Source organism: Pocillopora verrucosa, chromosome 5 (genome assembly GCF_036669915.1).
Source record: "Pocillopora verrucosa isolate sample1 chromosome 5, ASM3666991v2, whole genome shotgun sequence".
Taxonomy (NCBI): domain Eukaryota; kingdom Metazoa; phylum Cnidaria; class Anthozoa; order Scleractinia; family Pocilloporidae; genus Pocillopora; species Pocillopora verrucosa.
This window is the reverse complement of record NC_089316.1, coordinates 25,548,146-25,566,829: the sequence shown is the minus strand read 5'-3', so window position 1 is coordinate 25,566,829 and position 18,684 is coordinate 25,548,146. Positions and strand designations below refer to the sequence as shown.

General features: G+C 37.5%; 2 protein-coding genes across 2 annotated transcripts in view; both read right to left on the bottom strand.

Annotated features, from left to right (window-relative positions):
• Positions 1-9,906: 9,906 nt before the first annotated feature.
• The window catches only part of LOC131777265 (loricrin-like), a 40,969-nt gene continuing 32,191 nt past the window's right edge, over positions 9,907-18,684 (bottom strand). Inside the window, exons 5-6 of the mRNA XM_066166560.1 lie at positions 10,402-10,557; positions 9,907-10,244 (exon numbers count right to left, since the gene is read on the bottom strand). Coding sequence (XP_066022657.1) covers positions 9,907-10,244; positions 10,402-10,557 — 494 coding nt within the window. The remainder of the gene's footprint in view (positions 10,245-10,401; positions 10,558-18,684) is intronic.
• Positions 10,566-13,599, bottom strand: LOC136281120 (uncharacterized). The gene is made up of 3 exons (XM_066167326.1): positions 13,312-13,599; positions 13,099-13,213; positions 10,566-11,227 (listed from the first exon to the last, which is right to left on the bottom strand). The coding sequence occupies exons 1-3, from the start codon at positions 13,597-13,599 to the stop codon at positions 10,566-10,568; spliced, it is 1,065 nt and encodes a 354-aa protein (XP_066023423.1).

The following is an 18,684-nucleotide window of genomic DNA, read 5'->3' as shown; positions in this document are numbered from 1 at the left end:
AAAAAAAATAAAATTACACAACATTTCTTATACTTACCGCAATTGAATCCCGTTTTGCATTTGCATGTGTAAGAGCCGTCTGTGTTATTGCAACTTGCATTATAGTGACAGCCATGGATGTGGCTGGTACACTCGTCCACATCTAAAAAGTTTGAAAATAAACAAGAAAAGGTTGGGAACATCAAAAAAAGAGATATCTTCACGATGTTGGGTGTGGTCAAAACTACTCAGTTGGCAGAGCCTGAAGCCTGTCTCGTTTGGTGGGCCGATGTTCACAGACAAACAATTGCTCTCTATGAGGCACTCATATCTACAGTCATGAGTCATGAGCTCCTTCCCCATTGGCAAGTAAAATTCTCTAAATACGTAACGTTGAGGAGCACGTTCTCCTTCTGATCTCTTAAACCTAAGACTTCGCCAGCCAAAATCTGGAGGCATTGGATTCATAAGGAAAAATGTGATCAGAATTTGAGCGAAAGAAATACTTACACTCTGATTAGAAACGGGAATACTACTATCAGATATTACAGAATTTATTATTGCAACTTAAAACACTTCGGGTCAGCACAAAAAAAAAACAAAAAGCAAAAAAAACAACAAATCAACAACCCTACCATTTTCAGTCCGTTAATTAATGAAACACAAATAAATCTTTTTAAAGTGACTCCACTGATAGCATAATAAATAACGGAAAAAATGTTACAGTTAGATCTTCATGGCAGCCTTTTGCATTAAAAGGGCTTTTGGTGTTAAGGTAGTTCGTAAAAGATAGCTAAAAGATAAATCAGTTAGCTTTCAGACTTATCCCTCCACGTACAATCTGATGCAACAGATTATTTTATCATAAAATTGCTTTAAAAAGAAATTTTCAGACTTTAATATGAATTTTCAGTTTCTTAAAAATAAAGTGGTTTTTTTTTATTACGAGGTAATTTTCACATTACTACTGTTTTTTCCATCGGTAGAGAATATCGGATTTTTTTACTTGCCCTGCAATCTTAACAGCTTTAAACCTATTTGAAAACTCTGGTTGGCTTATGTCGCCTTATACATAAAATGTGTGAAAATATGTTCGGCCTGAATTATAAAACTCTATGTTATTTTAGTTAAGGGAAGAAACCACCTGTTTTGGTGTTGATGAGCAAACAGAATATCTGATGTTTGTCTTTGTAAATGCTAATGAGCGACTAAAAACTCTGCCTCGTTGCAAATCGTTCTTCCTCTCAAATTTCGTTTACATACATCTTCTTTTAGTCTCAAGACCTATTGTGCTGAAAAGCTGATATTTAACGGAACGAAATGCAGTTTGGGAAAGAGTGGTGATATGTAGGGCATGTCATCATGAAGGTTTTCTTAAGTTCGGGAACTCAGCCAGTGCGCTACACAAGCCGGCAGCTGAAGAGCGACCGCAATGCTCGACAAGTTTCAAAAGCTTATACAATTTTACAAAGAAATGACATTTGGGCCGTAACATTTTGGAAACTCAACATTTTCTTTTCTTTTCTCATTTTTCCTTTTTTCTATTCAAATTACAATCTCTTAGGCGCCTTGGTATCTACGTAAACATCTAATTGGTAATTCTTAGGAAGAAAACCAGAATCGCCCCCAAATTTGCGCTGACCAATTCAGTTGACACAGCTCAATATTTTAGTCGATAAAGATAGAACTTGTTAAGTAGGAATCTTCATTCTTAAAAACGCAGCGGAAAAGACGGTTTCATGCGTATCGTTAGCTGTCAAGCAGCTCAAGCAGGAAAACTCTATCGTCAAGCTAACGTGTTCTTAACCATGTGTTAAATGCCGCTCTCGCGAAGAGCGGTGCACTCGACTTTCGTTGGAAAAAAAAACATTATTTTATTTTTGCCTATGAAAAGGGTTTAGGACACATGCTTAAAAATAGTTTAGTTGTTGTCCAATTCTCTTTTTTTGCGTCGCCACTAGCGAAAAATAATTTTTGGCCAGACCGTCCGTGAGGACAGCGAAAGTGTAGATTTCACAGATTTTGTCCAGCGCGCAGCGACTGCAATAATATAGCTCGTGGAATTCTATTTTGCTACAAGTTACAAGGTGTATTCAGTCAGGTCAGAGATAAAATATGGAAACTTCAACTGAAATATTTTTCATATCAGTGTGATCAGAGGAGATCCCTTTCTTCGACTTTAATTTGCATATTAAAAATTAACCAAATTGTACGAAATGATTCTCAAAATGCAGGCGTTAATGGATCTCAAAAAGCATATCAGTGCATAGCTTACATGTATCCTAAACCCTTTTCATAGGCAAAAAATAAAAGGAAACTTTTTCCGACGGGAAGTCGAGTGGACCGCCCTTAGCGAGAGCGGCACTTAAGTAGTGTATTCAGTTAAGTAGTGTATTTAGTGCAGATTGCTTAAATGACTGACAACTGTTTAATAACGAACCATCAGTTTCACTGTCTTGAGTTTACTTGAAAGAACTTCAATACTTTTATTGGAAAATAAAATAGATTGGCAAGTTTTTCTTGTTATTTCAACTTAAAAATCGACCACAATATTCCTTTCCTTAAAAACTTTTTGGTCATAGAAATAACATCGACAATGTTCAAAACTAAAGTGGGTGCCAAAGTGGGACAGCATTTAATTATAAGCTGCGACAAGCGCTAATACAAAATCCGACAGGTATTATAACGTGTGACGATTATTACCAAGTGCTACATAACACGTATGCACTTTATCTGTATCCAAAATAGTATTTCTTGTAAACGCAACTCTCTAAGCAATTTTGAACTTTGTAAGAAAACCAAGGTGGTCTAGTCCCTTCTATTAATCATTTTTTTTTAAAATCTATTTATTAAGGTCTGCAAAACATAATGGTTTCTTTTTCAGTTAAAGCTCTAAAATACCTGTTATGGCGTTATTGAACAAACAACCAAAATACATAGCCCTGAACAGAGTAAGTTTGTCCTTATTCTCTTGTTAGGCATAACCTTCAAGGCGAAAATTATCTTTTTTGAATTTCCTAATATATATCCTGTCGCGCGATAAATTCACAATTATTACATTTCTAGCTTATTTCGGAGAAATAACGGACCGGAATTCCAAACAAAAGAGGGACGAGCACAGGAAAACAGTTAAATATCAAAGACTTACCTTTGTTTCCATCCGCAGGGAGGTAAAGCCATCCTCCCCACAGAACTGTTAGGGACAGCAAAGATAGAGATAGTTTAGTGGGAATCTTCATCCTTGAAGAAAATACTCGTACATGTGTATCGTTTGCAGTGAAGCGGGGACACTCTACCATCAAACTTAAATGCTATTCGAAGTTGGTAGGTTGCGTCATTGTTTAAAAATTGTCCAATTTCGTAACAATCGTCTCGTTTCTCAAGTTATTTTAAGAGCCTTTTAATATATTCCTTCCATGTCTTCTTTGACAGGAATATAAAAATAGATTTAGAACTTTTCAGTGTTCTTGTCATTTTCAACCATTCATAAATTTTTGACAATAAAAACGAATGGCAAGACACGACGTTTCAGCCAAACTTCGGTCATTTTCAAGTGAATACTAAGAGTGTCACGATGAATGTATTTGCGTGTGAGAAGTTTAAAACATTTTGGAAGTGTAAACGGGCTATAAGAACATACAAAGGGAATAAATAATTGGAAACTAATTTTAAACCAAATTAAAAATAAAAATAAAAATTAAAACCTTATTGAAAACTTTTGCACGAATTGAGTCCGACTGCAGATTGAGCGGAGCAGGTTTCAGTTATTGTATAAAAACATTTGATAAAAGAGGCAGTCAAATTTGTTCGTACGCTTTTTTAAAACACTAAAATTCTTCGTAGGATCCCTTGGGGCCAAAGAATGCTTGTTGCCAAAATGCTTGCCAATCGATGAAGTCGAGTTTCTGGGTTCTTTAATACGTTGGTGCAGATAGCAGCGTGTAAAACCAACATATCGTGCATCGCACAGGTCACATTTAAGTTTGTAAACAAGGCACTGTTGGTTTACAACCGGTGGCTTCACCTTTTGTAACTCGAGATCTTGTTCGATCTTCTGGCTGACAAATACAGGCTATACGGTCGTTTGAACCTTCTGACTCAAATATCTAAGTTGGACACGTACAATATCAGCTGAGGCCTGGATCTTTAAACGGTAGGAGAACACGAATGAGGTCTGTTCGATCGGTGACAGTCGGTGAGGGAACAGGTTGATCCGATGCTTTGGCGGCGATAAGACGTGGAAAAGTAGAGTTGAAAAGTTTTTCAGGATATTTTAATAGAGAAAACGTTGTATCAGTCGTCTACATGGCTCTTGTAATGCATCAGAAGGCCAGTATTTGTGGGCTTAATGTACACCTTAGTCTGGAAGCATGCTATAACTCTCCCTCTCCATGGTAAACTTAGAGGAATGGCACTGGTTTCACGAGGAAATTGACTGCTGACATAACATCGGCAGTCAATTTCATCATCAGCTGAGTTGATGAATAAAGTTGACGTTTCGAGCGTTATTCAAGCACAGAAATATCCATTGTTGCGCTATTTGTATCTTTAACTGCATCAATATTTCTGCTTTCTACATCGTTCAGATTCTTCTTCTTTCCTGATCTTTCAGTTTTTCCTGTCCCTCAATTTCCCCGCTTTCTAGTGACTTTTCAGAATTTTACCCCAGAGCGTCTAAATGTTTTCCACATGCATCGCAGCTTTAATGAAAATTTGCACGCAGGCTACGCAACCTCGCTACGTGATGAAACCTAATGTCCATGTCACCTCCTAGAACTTCCTGATAATCTCAAAAAAGAAAAAAAGAAAATAATAGTCACATAAAAGTAAGTAAAGAAATAAAAACAAAAACAAAAAAAATGTCGATGAAAGGATAAATTGATGAAATATAAAGACGATGATCTGGAATTTTTATATCATGGAACTAACGCGTATCGAGAATTCTAATAAATAATTCTTCAGCTGATTTCGGAACTCTCATGTTAAATGCGCATGAGAACCTTAACGAACGCTTTACATTTTACACCCTTGCATCATAATGAATATTCTCCATACTTTTCCGTATATATTTCCACTGCTGCTGATAAGGAGACTGTTTGATATATAAAGAATCTAGTAGTATTATTGTAAGGAGAAATCAGATGCTGGTCGCTTTTAGAGGTTGAAGGATTAAGGAAGGTTTATAAATTTTGGCCGAGGGGGTTTTCAAGTCTCGTACTCAGACCTTCAATGACCTATCGGTTTTAACCTTCAGTTATACGATTGGATCTGGGTAAGACAGTTCGGGCCATAACCATTTCTGGATATCGGTTTCGAGCTTTGTGATTGGGTGAGATCAAAACCAAAACAAAGCAAATTTGGCCGAGAGGGGCTGGAAACAAGAAGAAGCTGGTTTTTTTTTTCTTTTGTGGCGGCCATGTTGTAATGCGGTAGTAAGCTGAAACAAAATTCGCTAATAAGGACTGGACGTAAGATACCATTAAAAATATTCGTTTATTTCAAACATTCAACATGCATGTCCTCGACATTCTCGCATTCTGGAAGAGTAAACCGGATTCTTTCTATCACAAATTCTTTGTAACGCTGTGGTCCTTCCACTAAGAGCGTCACAGGAATAAAAGCTCCTCCGCCAGCCTGTTTGTATCTGGAGAACTTCTGGGTAGAGCTTGACCTCGATGTTAGTGTCCGTTCTCCGTTGATTTCCCTATTTTGAGTTACAATAAAACCAATTAAATAAGGTTGAACCAAATAACGCGCACTGATAACAATTGGGACGAGTGAGGCGTGAGATCGCGGAATCGGGACAATTTCATTTCTCTCCAGTATAGGTCGAGGAAAGACAATATCTTGCTTCTCTCTGATTTTTAAATAGACATTATCAATTTCAGTCCATCAAGCCTTTACGAAAAGTAACAGTAAAGCAGGAAAACAGTAACTTACCCTTCAATTCCTGGTTATTTTGCCACATCGAAGCAAAGCATGCAGCTGTATGTTTAGAAAGTGCTGAACCGTGCCGATCTGCTACCCTTTGACATCTCCTAAAGTGTATGTCTTTCTCTGCGATTTGCTGAAAATCTGGACTTCTCGTAGAGCCTCTGGAATGCGTTCCATTTCTCGTGGAAGAAGACAAGCCAGAGCATGCGAGTCATACGTGTTGTCGTCTTCCCTTTGAATAACAAGCGGTGTTCCACGTGGAGCTTTGATCTTGAAATTATGATACCTGGAAAATAAACGCCAATAAATACATGAATGGGATAAAATAAAATGAAGTAGTCATAATCTATATTAAGACGAATACACATGATCGAATTCAATGCAAGAGAATCATTCAAGGTATTTTGCGCGCTATTGATCGATTCGCGGGAGAATCTAGGTCTCAGAACACTACAAATTCGGTCCTACAGCTTTTAGTCAGAAATAATATGTCCTTTACAATTACCCTTTGATTTGAACACCCTGTATAGAAAGTTTGGCTAATACCCCGCAACTGAAATGAACTTTCAAATCCTGCTACCGCAGTCCCGCAGTCGACATAATTTACATGCTATATATATATAAACCTCACGAAATATACCGCTTTTTGCTTTGTTCACCTTGTTGGTCCGTGCAAATGAAATGAACGCTAATGAACGCAACGCATAGCCGCAACGTAAAGCGTGCTACACATGAATATTCCTCGTTCTTTTATCCATGTGCCGAAACAAGCAAGTTAAACATGTATATACCTTGTTCTATTATCCATGAGCCGAAACAAGCATCTGCATATTTCTCGTTTTACGCAATACCAATTTTTTTCACAATTTTTTCACAATTTTTTCACAATTCCACAAACATATTATGTCAATCTTTTTTGTACTATTAAAACAAGTTTATTGCATTAAATATCGCTTTTGTTTTGTTCACTTAAATTATACACTTACCCCGTAACTTATTCATCCACTACGGGACTGCGGACCGCGGTAGCACTTAAATTATACACCTACCCCATACACTTACCCAATAACTTATTCATCCACTACGGGACTGCGGACCGCGGTAGCACTTAAATTATACACTTACCCCATAACTTATTCATCCACTACGGGACTGGGGACCGCGGTAGCACTTAAGTAAAACACTGCGGACCACGGTAGCACTTAGTTTAATACTTATTCATTCACTTAGTTTAATACTTATTCATTCACTTCGGGTCCACCATTAGTTCTTTGCTTGTTGTGTGTATTTGCTTGTCTTCTGTAATTTTGCAAGGTTTCATGGGATATGGGTCGGGAACTAAGTCGCTAGGGCTCGAATAAAGTAATGAGTGAGTTTCCTCGATGTCCCACTATGACATCCATGTTGGTGACGTCATCAGGTATCCAGGAATGGTTATGGCCCGGTAATAAAGTAACCACTTTATCGGTAAGCAAGCACGCAAATGTGTCTTGCGTAAAAGTGAACCACTAAAACTCTTTAAATAAGCGCGTTTTCCTTAACATCTGGAATCCGGGAATTTCTCGCTGTAAACATCTGCTGAAAGAAAACCTTGTCAAAGACACTTCCGAAAAAAACTTACTCTAGTGGTTAAACAGAGTGGTACATTTTAAATTGCAACTCAAAACATTTTTTATGAAAGCCATAATCGTCCACTGCGGGAACAATTAGAATGAAGGAAGAAAATGAAAAAAATAAAACGAAACAAAACAAACAAACAAACAAGTAAACAAAAAAAAAACTTCTGCAATAATAATAAGATGAAATGGCATGAGTATCTCACAATGGATCGAAAACCGAAAAACGTGGCTCCTTTTTTCTTGATCATCAATCGGTCAATCTGTTGTTCTTAAAATGTTTAAAGTTAAAGTGCAGCAAATGTTTAAAGTTAAAGTGCAGCAAATGTTTAAAGTTAAAGTGCAGCAACAGCTTTAATTTACTACCTAAACCAACTGAGGTGTATTCACCTTAAAGGATTTTAAAACAATCAAAGTACAAGTAATGAAATACCACACCTTGAGACAGGGGGGAGAGGGAGTAGTTGACGTTGCCCCTATGATGAATTTTCATCTGTTATTCCTTTTTAATAAGCTATTTTAGCTAAGTTTCCCTCTCTTTCGCACAGGAAGAAACTAGGGTGAATTTGTACAGTGTTCCAATCTTTCATTGTCTTTAAAGGAAAGAACACGTTAGAACAGACACGCAATCAAACAATATATTGGAGAACTTTTTTTTATTGATAGCTTGACACTAAATTTCTAGTACCACTTAAAGTGCAGCAACAGCTTTAATTTACTACCTAAACCAACTGAGGTGTATTCACCTTAAAGGATTTTAAAACAATAAAAGTACAATACTACAAATTTATTTTAATATTCGTTATATGCATTAAGTGGATCCAAGAGCAATCATTTTCCCCGGTATTTGCTCTAGGCGGGGTAGAGCAGGTGGGAAGGTGGTGGTGGGGGGGGGAAGTTTTTCCTCCTTTTGTAAGAGGAGCCTTTCACAAAGTTTGAGCCATTTGAGGTCAAGTGCAAAGATGTTGTAAGCCCTCCCCTCTCTCTTGCTTGGGTCTACGCTGGATATCTCTGTTTATGGAGGTTTTGCTTTTACGAGGGGTCCTTTAACTTATATACACAAGGCTTATTTGTAGTTGTAAATACAAGAAATGAATTTAAATATTGTCAAACTTCTGATCAAAATGTTTTCAACTCTCTAACTCAAAAAATGAATCTCCCATTTTAACGGCCTACCGCTGACTCCTTAGCCCTATCTGTCGTATGTCTGTTAACTGTGCGAGTCCTTGATATTTCTGATAAAAAAAAACAACAACAAAATCCAGAGGAAAAACAAACTAGATCGTACAAAAACAATCAAAATATGATTTAACAAAAAAATGTCGTAACGATGGTCAAAAGTTGTGAAAAGTCAATCTAATGCTTTTCTAGTCAACGGCAGGAAGTTTTTACCATAGATGTTCTAACTATAACAATTTAATATATATGTAAAGCGATACGTGATTTTAATTGACTTTGCAGTTCAATTATTAATCGAAACCTAGGTCCATGTTAACTACAGTTAACTTAATAAAAAGAGACCTCTTTTCGGATGATAAGGCTTATTTCCTGAAATAACGTTCTTTTCATATCCATTGTTAAATATATCAGTATTTGGATACATTTTAAAATGCTGAGCCGCACCACAGTGCACATTTCACAGTGGATCGAGAACTTCGACATTGGTTCCTGGGTGGATCTACATTCGGCGATAAGGTTAGTTTACACATAACATTCACGTAGTCGCTTTTAAGGATGTGTTATAAAATAATTTTTATAAAAATTTACAGGGTTTACTACAACACCCCGTCCCCCACTCAACTTTGTAAAAAACAAGTGCAAAATCTTACAGCATTAAAGTCGGTGAAATGCAGTTTGCTACAATTCCCCAATTCACCAACTCAACGCTTTGCCATCACAGACAGGAAAAAAAATGTAATTTTGTGCGGTGGAAGAGTATAGGTAAAATGCTATTTCAGAATAAAACTGGTCTGCTTTTTCAGAATTAATCTTCAACCGAAATGCGCCAACAACTTTGTCGCTAATTATAATGTAGAATAACAAAAGTTGTTGTTTTTTTTCCCTCAGAATTCTTAGTCTAATCATTATGAATATTCAAGTCTCATAACATTATCTAACTTGTTGTCATATCTAATCTCTATTAACCCTTTGACTCCCATGAGTGACCAAGACAGAATTTCTCCTTACTATATCCATACAATATCAACCAGATAAGTGGTGAGAATAAAGAAAAATAGAAACTGTGGGATTACTAATTGATCTGATACCAAATTCTCCAAGCTAACATAATAAGAATCATTTGGCAGACAGTTAGGAGAATTACTATTGAGATTTTGGAGTTAAAGGGTTAAAATCACCAATGCATCGGTTGTTTTTTCTACAGTAATGTGATGGTTACCTGACCATGACCAGCCTTGTTGTAACAACATTCATTCTGCTGATTGTTTCCAACATTGTAGGATCCACCACCACCCCCACATGTATTCTTAGCAAAATCTCCACTGCTTCCCCCAGAGTATCCTCCTCCTCCTCCGCCTCCCCCAAATCCCTCAGCCCCACCTCCTCCGCCAAATCCACCATCGACGTCGTAATACCGTGATCTCCCACCCACCCCTCCCTTAAGAAATCCCTTACCACCCTCTCCCCCATCTCCCTCGGTCCCATTGAAATTGATTCCACTTCTTCCACTGGAGTAAAACCCGCCACCACCACCACCTGAAATCTCATGAGAATGACTGAATTAGAAAATTTTTGATGAGGATATTGTGTAGGATCCACCACCACCCCCACAGGTATTCTTAGCAAAATCTCCACTGCTTCCCCCAGAGTATCCTCCTCCTCCTCCGCCTTCCCCCAAATCCCTCAGCCCCACCTCCTCCGCCAAATCCACCGTCGACGTCGTAATACCGTGATCTCCCACCCACCCCTCCCTTAAGAAATCCCTTACCACCCTCTCCCCCATCTCCCTCGGTCCCATTGAAATTGATTCCACTTCTTCCACTGGAGTAAAACCCGCCACCACCACCACCTGAAATCTCATGAGAATGACTGAATTAGAAAATTTTTGATGAGGATATTGTGAGAATATGACAGAATAGATATTTCGTACGAAATTTTTGAATTTTTATTGCCAAAATGCTGAAATGCTAAAGATTGTTGAAAAATATTCTTACCTGATGAAACAGAATTAGCGCTAGGAGTCTGTGCACCATGTCCATTGATTCCCCCTGACCATGATCTGTACCCAGGATTCCCAGTCGTGTTTGTGCTTGCGTCGCACCCTACATGTCTAGACTTTGCAGAATCTATCCCTCCTCCGCCTCCAGCTATTATCAAAGGTGTGTCGGCTCCTCTCACAACAAATGTACCTTCACCACCGCCAGAGGATTCGTCCATCTTGTTTATTCCTCCCTCTTGACCTACAATTATCTGAGTAACTTCACCCTTGTTTAAGTGAAAAGTTCCAATCATTCTTGCTCCTCTTCCTCGGTAGCGCGAGCTGTTGGTAGTTACATCGTACCCTCCTGCTGCTCCTATTGCTTCTATTCTGTAATCACCAGTGTGCGGCACAGTCCACTTTTGAATACCTCTGGACAGAGCAACTTGTTCGTCATGATCCTGACTTGCGTAGTAACTTCCGAGCGATGTTGGACCATATCTTCCAGTAGCATTGAGATTTGAGAACACGGCTTTGAATGCTGAGAGGAAAATGTAAAATCAACATCCACTAAGTTGTAATTTCAACTTTATCTCGAATATTTATGTTTCGTCTGGCAGCTGGTATTATGATCAGTTCAAACGGTTGAGAGAAGAAATAAGTAACATTAAGCACCTTAAGGGCATTTCACATCTTAAGTTTTCTTAGGTAAAGACATTCGGAGGAAGATATAGGGCACGCGTTATTCATCACAGGGGGGTCTTCTTGTGACGAATGTAATTTCTGAGCACTGATCATTATGGGTTTTTTCGGGTGAATTTGCTGTGGAAACATTTCAAAAAATGAACCACTTTAGCGCAATCTGTGAAAAACTTGTCTTATTTAGTTCGTGGTCATTGCCACGATTGAATCCAAAGCTCATTAAATGTAATCCGTCCGACCTCGATTTCGTAGATTTCAGGTTGTTTCAGTGTTCATTTGGTAGAGGGAAGGTGTGCTTGCGTAGGATTAGTATTTCCCATTGTCACAATTTACATCGAATGATAAAGTACCTGTCTGAACTGGTATGATTGAGGTAAGTATTCGTTTTAAACGCACATTTTATTAGAGTTTATCTCCGGCGCCGTTTCAAGTGGATCACGCAAATCGTTATCAGTTAAACCACTGGAAAACCTTTCTGTAAAAAAAAAAAATCATACAATATTTCTCATACTTACTGCAACTGAGTCCGGGTTTGCATTTGCATGTGTAAGAGCCGTCTGTGTTATTGCAACTTGCATTATAGTGACAGCCATGGATGTGGCTGGTACACTCGTCCACATCTAAAAAGTTTGAATGTAAACAAGAAAAGGACAGGAACACCAAATAAAGAGAAATCCTTGGAACAAATTGCACTGAATAAAAAAACTTACATTGTCTAAGAAATTTTCCGGCTCGGACGCGATTCGAACCCACTGCCCCTAGTTACTAGTTGGTCACTGGCTATAATTGAAATACGAGGTGTAATCCACGACAACGGGGAATTTATAAGTTAATAAAAACTTATGAACGAAATTACATCATTTTTTTCACCAAACTCGACCGTGATGCACATCAGCAATTACTGTTTTGATCTCCAGATAAATCACTCTCGACGAAATTGAAAAGAGACCAAAAGAGGTGTCATTCGACCGTCTTCTCCCTACGTTTGAGGACCAGTGATAATAATAGTCGACAACTTTTCCCCATCTTATGTGTTTAATACTTGGAATTGATCCAAAGTCGGCTGATGATAACCGCCAATGCTTAGATCATTTTGTAGAGCGCCGGAAGGTTGAGAGTTCAAGCCCCGAAGCGGACCAATAATCATGAGGAAAATGTGCTACCTTTGCTAAGACATCTGGAAATGGTTAGAAAATTTTGTCTTCTCGGATGAGGTCAAAAAAACCGTAGGCTTCTTCTCCTACATCTTATCTGTATTCGTTTACGGTGGACGTTAAACAATTCATACATTTATCGCAGAAAGTAGGGGACATAGCTGGCCTTAATTCTTATAATGGGGGCATCTGAAAAACTTTTCTGCAAGAATTGTAAACTGTTCAATGCAGTCTGGCCAGAGTCCCAAGCAAAACTCTGTAAAGCGCCATGAGCCATTGGCTATGATATAGAAATATTTTATAATTATTAGTATGTCTCTATATGAACATCTATGAATCTCACCTGTGCAATTCCGACCGTTCCCTTGATAACCTTCTATACAGTTGCACGTAAATGATCCCTCGGTATTACTACAAACAGCTTTGGCATGACAGTCGTGAGTGTTGTCAATACACTCGTTTTTATCTGAACAAAGAACACAATGAAGACTGATATGAGGTTATGGGCAAGCTGGATGAAGAACCTTCACAACCTTAAAAAGAATATTAGTGAGACCTTTTTCACAGTTTTCTCCCGTGTAATTATGTGGACACAGGCAAATATATCTCTTGTCGGTATATCCATTAAGACAGGTGGAATCATGGAGGCATGGATTACTGGAGCACGAATTCTGATAGGATAGAAAAACGCCTGTTAGTAACTATACTTGGTGAAAAATATCCAAGCTGATTTTAGACGATTGTATTGTAATTTAAAATAAAATCCTACCTCAGAGGCCCAGAGAATAAAACCTTTTCGTATTTCTCTATCTTCACGATGTTGGGTGTGGTCAAAAGTACTCAGTTGGCAGAGCCTGAAGCCTGTCTTGTTTGGTGGGCCGATGTTTACAGACAAACATTTGCTTTCCATGAGGCACTCGTATCTACAGTCATGAGTCGTTAGCTCTGTCCCCATTGGCAAGAAAATTTCTTTAAATACGTAACGTTGAGGAGCACATTCTCCTTCCGATTTCTTAAACCTAAGACTTCGGCAGCCAAAATCTGGAATTGGATTCATAAGGGAAAATGTCATCAGAATTTCAGCTGGAGAAATGTCCTGCCTTTTTAACAGTTATAAACCTGTTTGAAAACTGTGGTTGGATTTTTCGCCTTACAATACACGAAAATTTGTTCAGCCTGAGTAATAAAACTGTATGTTATTTTAGTTAAAGGAATTCAAAGAAACCTCCTGTTTTGGCGTTGACGAGCAAACAGCGAAAATGCATGACCTTGAATGACGTAAGTTTTTCTTTTTTCTCCCGCACCTTTTATACTGAGGTGAACTCTTTTGAGTTTCCTTATTGGCAGAACTGCACAAAAAAATGCTATTTCGTATCATAACTAAGCCAAAAAGGAGATCATCTGATGCTTGTCTTCGTCAATGCTAATGCCTAGCTCCTACTTAAATTGGCGACTAAAAACTCTCCCTCGTTGCAAATCGTTCTTCCTCTTAAATTTCTTTTACGTACATCATCTTTTAGTCTCAAGAATTATCGTGCTGAAAAACTGATAGCGTCGTAATATGTAGGGCATTGCATCACGAAGGTTTTCTTAAGTAAGGGGAATCAGCCAATGCATTTTGTACGCTGCAGCTGGAGAGCGACTAACAGTGAAATATATGTGCTACGCGTGTAAGAAAAAACTGACTAGAAGATAGTTTTTGCCCTTCCGTCGATTTCTAGCCGAGAGCTTACAGCCGAAAATTTCCCTTCATTTTTTAAATTTTCATTACTTAAAAACGTATTTATCATTGAAATAACGTCAACGATGTTTAACCTTATTCCAGCTTAGGTGCCAAAGTGAGACAGCATTTAATTACAAGCTGCGCCAAAAGTTATTATTACAAAGTGCTACAGAACACGTATGTACTTCATCTGTATCCAAAATAGTATTTATTAAAAAACAAAACTCTCTAACTCTCTAATTTTGAACCTATAAGAAAAAAAAAGGCTAGTTTATTCCGTTATATTTACATCAATTTTTTTTTTAAAATATGTTCATCAAGATCTAGAAAACTATAGGGTTTTTTTTTTAGTTAAGGCTCTAAAACACCTGTCATGGCTTTGTCGAACAAAAAACTAATATACATATCCCTGAATAGAGTAAGTTTGTTCATATTCTCTTGTAAGGCATAACCTTCAGGGCAGAGATTATATTTTTTGAATTTCCTAAAATGTCTTTTATATGTAACCAAGCCAAAAGGGCTGGCATGTCTTTGTTCCTGTGATCTCCAGTGCGCGTGGCTCCTACTTGGGTGGCCGACTAAAACCTTCCCTTCTTTTCAAATCTTTCTTCCTCTCAAGTTTACAATTTGGCCGAAAATTTACAGCCTATTTTCGTTTATTTTTTTTAACCGGAAAATAGCATAGATTGGCAGGATTTTCTTGTCATTTTTAACTTAAAAATCGACCACAATTTTCCATCCCTTAAAAAACTTATGGATCATAAAAATAACGTCGACAATGTTTAACCTTTTGCCAGCTTAGGTGCCAAAGTGGTACAGCCCTTGATTTCAAGTTGCGATAAAATCCGACAGGTATTACAAAGTGGGACGATTATTAAAAAGTGCTACAGAACACGAATGCACTTCATCTGTTTCCAAAATAGCAGTTTTTGTAAAACACAACTCTTTAAGCAACTTTGAACCTATAGAAAAACCAAGGTTGGTTTATTCCTTTCTATACATCATTTTTTTTAAAAATCTATTTTTGAAGACGTAGAAAATTGTTGGGTTTTTTTTTTAGTTAAATCTCTAAATCACCTGTTATGGCGTTGTTGAACAAACAAACAAAATACATAGCCCTGAATAGAGTAAGTTTGTCCTTATCCTCTTGTAAAGTATAACCTTCAAGACAGAAATTATATTTTTTGAATTTCCTAATGTGTCTTTTAAATGTAACCAAGCCAAATGGATATTATTTGGCGTGTTTTTGTTGCTGTGATCTCTGAAGCGGGGATGTGTGATCATGACTTTTTTCTTAAATGAAGAGCCAATTGAAAGGCATGCTCTAAAGAAATAAGGTTGGGATCATAATTTTTGGAACTTACTCTAGCTTTTTTATTTAATTTTTTTCAAGTAATAATTTCTGTTAGGCGCACCCATGGCAATTTGAAATTCTTAGGAAGTACTTTAATATCACTCCAAAAAATGGGCTAGTCAATGCTTGACGTTGCTTCAATTCTTCCGTTTATTAGAAATTTTTGCTCCTAAATCTACAGGTAATATATGTTATAGCTTTCTGAAGCTGGCAAAGCGCTTCAAAGCTGATATCAAATGAAAGTCAGTCTTGATGACAAAGAGGGAAAAAGGAAAATTTTACTCCGAAACGGTTGCGCGTGCAAGTTTGTTTAACTAAAGAAACATAGAGCTTATCAGGTATTTTTACGTAAATTAAAGTTCAGCTTGGTAACTTTTACTGATACGTTAAGTTAGAAGTCAGTAAAAAAAATATTTACTTTGAAAAAAATGCAGAAATTTCTCTTCACAAGTGTTACATTTCTACCTTATTTCGAAGAAATAACGGACTGGAATTCTAAACACAAGACGGATGAGCATAGAAAAACAGTGAAATATCAAAGAATTACCCTCGTTTCCATCCGCAGGAAATTGAAGCCATCCTTCCCACAGAACTGCAATGGAGAGGAAAGATAGAGATAGTTTCATGGGAATCTTCATCCTTGAAGAAAATTCGTGTACATGTACATGTCTATCGTTTACAGTGAAGCAGGTACACTCTATCGTCAAGCTTAAATGCTATTGGGCATGACGAGCTTTGCGTCACAAAAAATGTTTATGTAAATTAGCTGGTGACATATTGAATGTCTTTTTTTTTTCTATTCACGTGGATTCAGTAATACTTGTATTTGCCGCGTTAGGCCAAAATAAGCTATTACAGTAGCAAATGGATGGAAAGCGTCACAATGTTAAAGAGAAATTTATACCAGATTAATACAACTATGCTATTATATTCCTGCAAATTAAGTGTATTTATTATTGCAGTTATCTAGCATTGAGCATTTCATCGCCGAGATGTGAATTCTAAACAAATGAAGCTAACCATCCACAGCTGCTTAACTCTGAGCAAGCAAATTATCAAATTAAGCCGACCAGAAAACGCGATAAATTTGCATAAACGAAGACTTCCTAAAAATAACAATTCACGCTTCGCGGATGGAAAGTATTTGAAACAATTGCATTAAGGATGATGAAACATGCATATGACTGAGATCATATTTCGGGAAATGGAACTAATATTCAGAATGTTGATGTGTTTTGTCGGAGATTGTAATGTTAGATATTTGCTAAATCATGTGAGACAAAACTTCAGATCCGAGCACGGAAACGTATCTGATGTCAAAGTAAATTTTAGCGATGCGTCAGAAACACAATAAACGGACAACAGCATGTCACACATTTATGCCTTCTTGTTTACTAAAGAACTGAACCGAGAGACAAGAGTGCCCGGCAGGGCGACCAGCAATATTTTTTTTCAGTTGCCCGAATCCAAAAGTTAGTTACCTCTAGCGACCGGACACCGTTAGACCACAGACCTAGAGTATAGGAGAGATAAAGAACAACCCTCAGGTGTGCGTTACCTAAGAGGGTATGGAAAAGATTAAAATTAACCCTCAGGTATACACTACCCAAGAGGGTATAGAAGAAATAAAAAACAAACCTCAGGTATGCGCTACCCAAGACGGTATAGAAGCGCTTAAAAATAACCCTCAGGTATACACTTCCCAGAGGGTATAGAAGAGATTGAAAGTAACCCTCAGGTATACATTGCCCAAGAGGGTATAAAAGAGATTAAAAATAACCCTCAGGTATAGAATTCCCAAGAGGGTATAGAAGAGATTAAAAATAATCCTCAGGTATACACTACCCAAGAGGGTACAGAAGAGATGAAAAATAACCCTCAGGTATACACCACCCAAAGCACTGCAGTTTCTTCAGAAAAATACCCCGTTAATTCGTAGATGTAGGATCATTAACTCAAATCGTTTTCTAACGTCCACATTCGTTTATCTGTCATTGCTGAATAAAGCATCTTACCAAAGCAATATAATCCCATGTATTAAAATTTTGTTGATGACACAAGTTTATTACGAGTATCGTTTTAAGGAGTGGCTAAAATAAAATTTAAAAAAAATTATTTTATGTAACCTAAAAATTACTTGATTTGTGTTTAGGCAAGCAAAAAAAAAAGAAAACGAAATTATCCATCAGTAATAGAGTCTGAAGGTACAATAGGTTTTGATTCTGGCAAAGAAGTATCCACTGTTGTGCTTTTTGTATCTTGAACTGCATCGATATTTCCACTTTCGACATCTTCATGAACCTTTTTTCTTCGTGATCTTTCAATTTATCTTGTGCCTCAGGACAAGTCCCTGTCTCCCGCCTTCCCTAAAGCTTCCAAGTGTTTGCCTTCAGGAAAGTTGACACGAAGTTCTTCAGAAGCGGTTAAAACGTAATAATGGAGAAGAACATACATACTCCTAAAAGCACCACTGTGGCACAAAGCGGTTCCATTATAATGCTTCCAATATCAGAGGGAGCTTGTTCTAGAGAGAAAAATATTTTAATAAGATTACTATTGATAATATTTTAGTTGTGAGTGGAATTGGAATATATGTATGGCACGCACATATTTTTTAGAAGCACGGTTCAAAGGCAGCGGTGCTCTGATGAACTTGAAAACAGGAAAATAAAGAGGAGAAGGATGTGGTCAAGTAAACCTTGATATGTTCTGTAACGTTCAAGAGATTACCAGATGAAGTTTGACAACTATCAAAAGCAGCTTAGTTGTTAGGCAAGATTCAAAATGACCGCGTTTATAGTTAAAAATGTTAAACACACTTATCATATAAACTGCGGTTTTCTACGAGAATTTTCAACCCTGAGAAAAGCCGTAACAACACACGTGAAAAAATTACGGTATCTTTCTTGGACGTGTATGATATCGTCAATCTTGTTTGTTTTACAGAAGTGTGACAAGCAATATCCTCGGACCTCCCCCCCCCCTTTAGGCGATAAGCAACAGCCAGTCGTTCATTGGTGTTTTGGAGACCCAGAATGTTTACTAAGTTTACAGAGTTAATGACA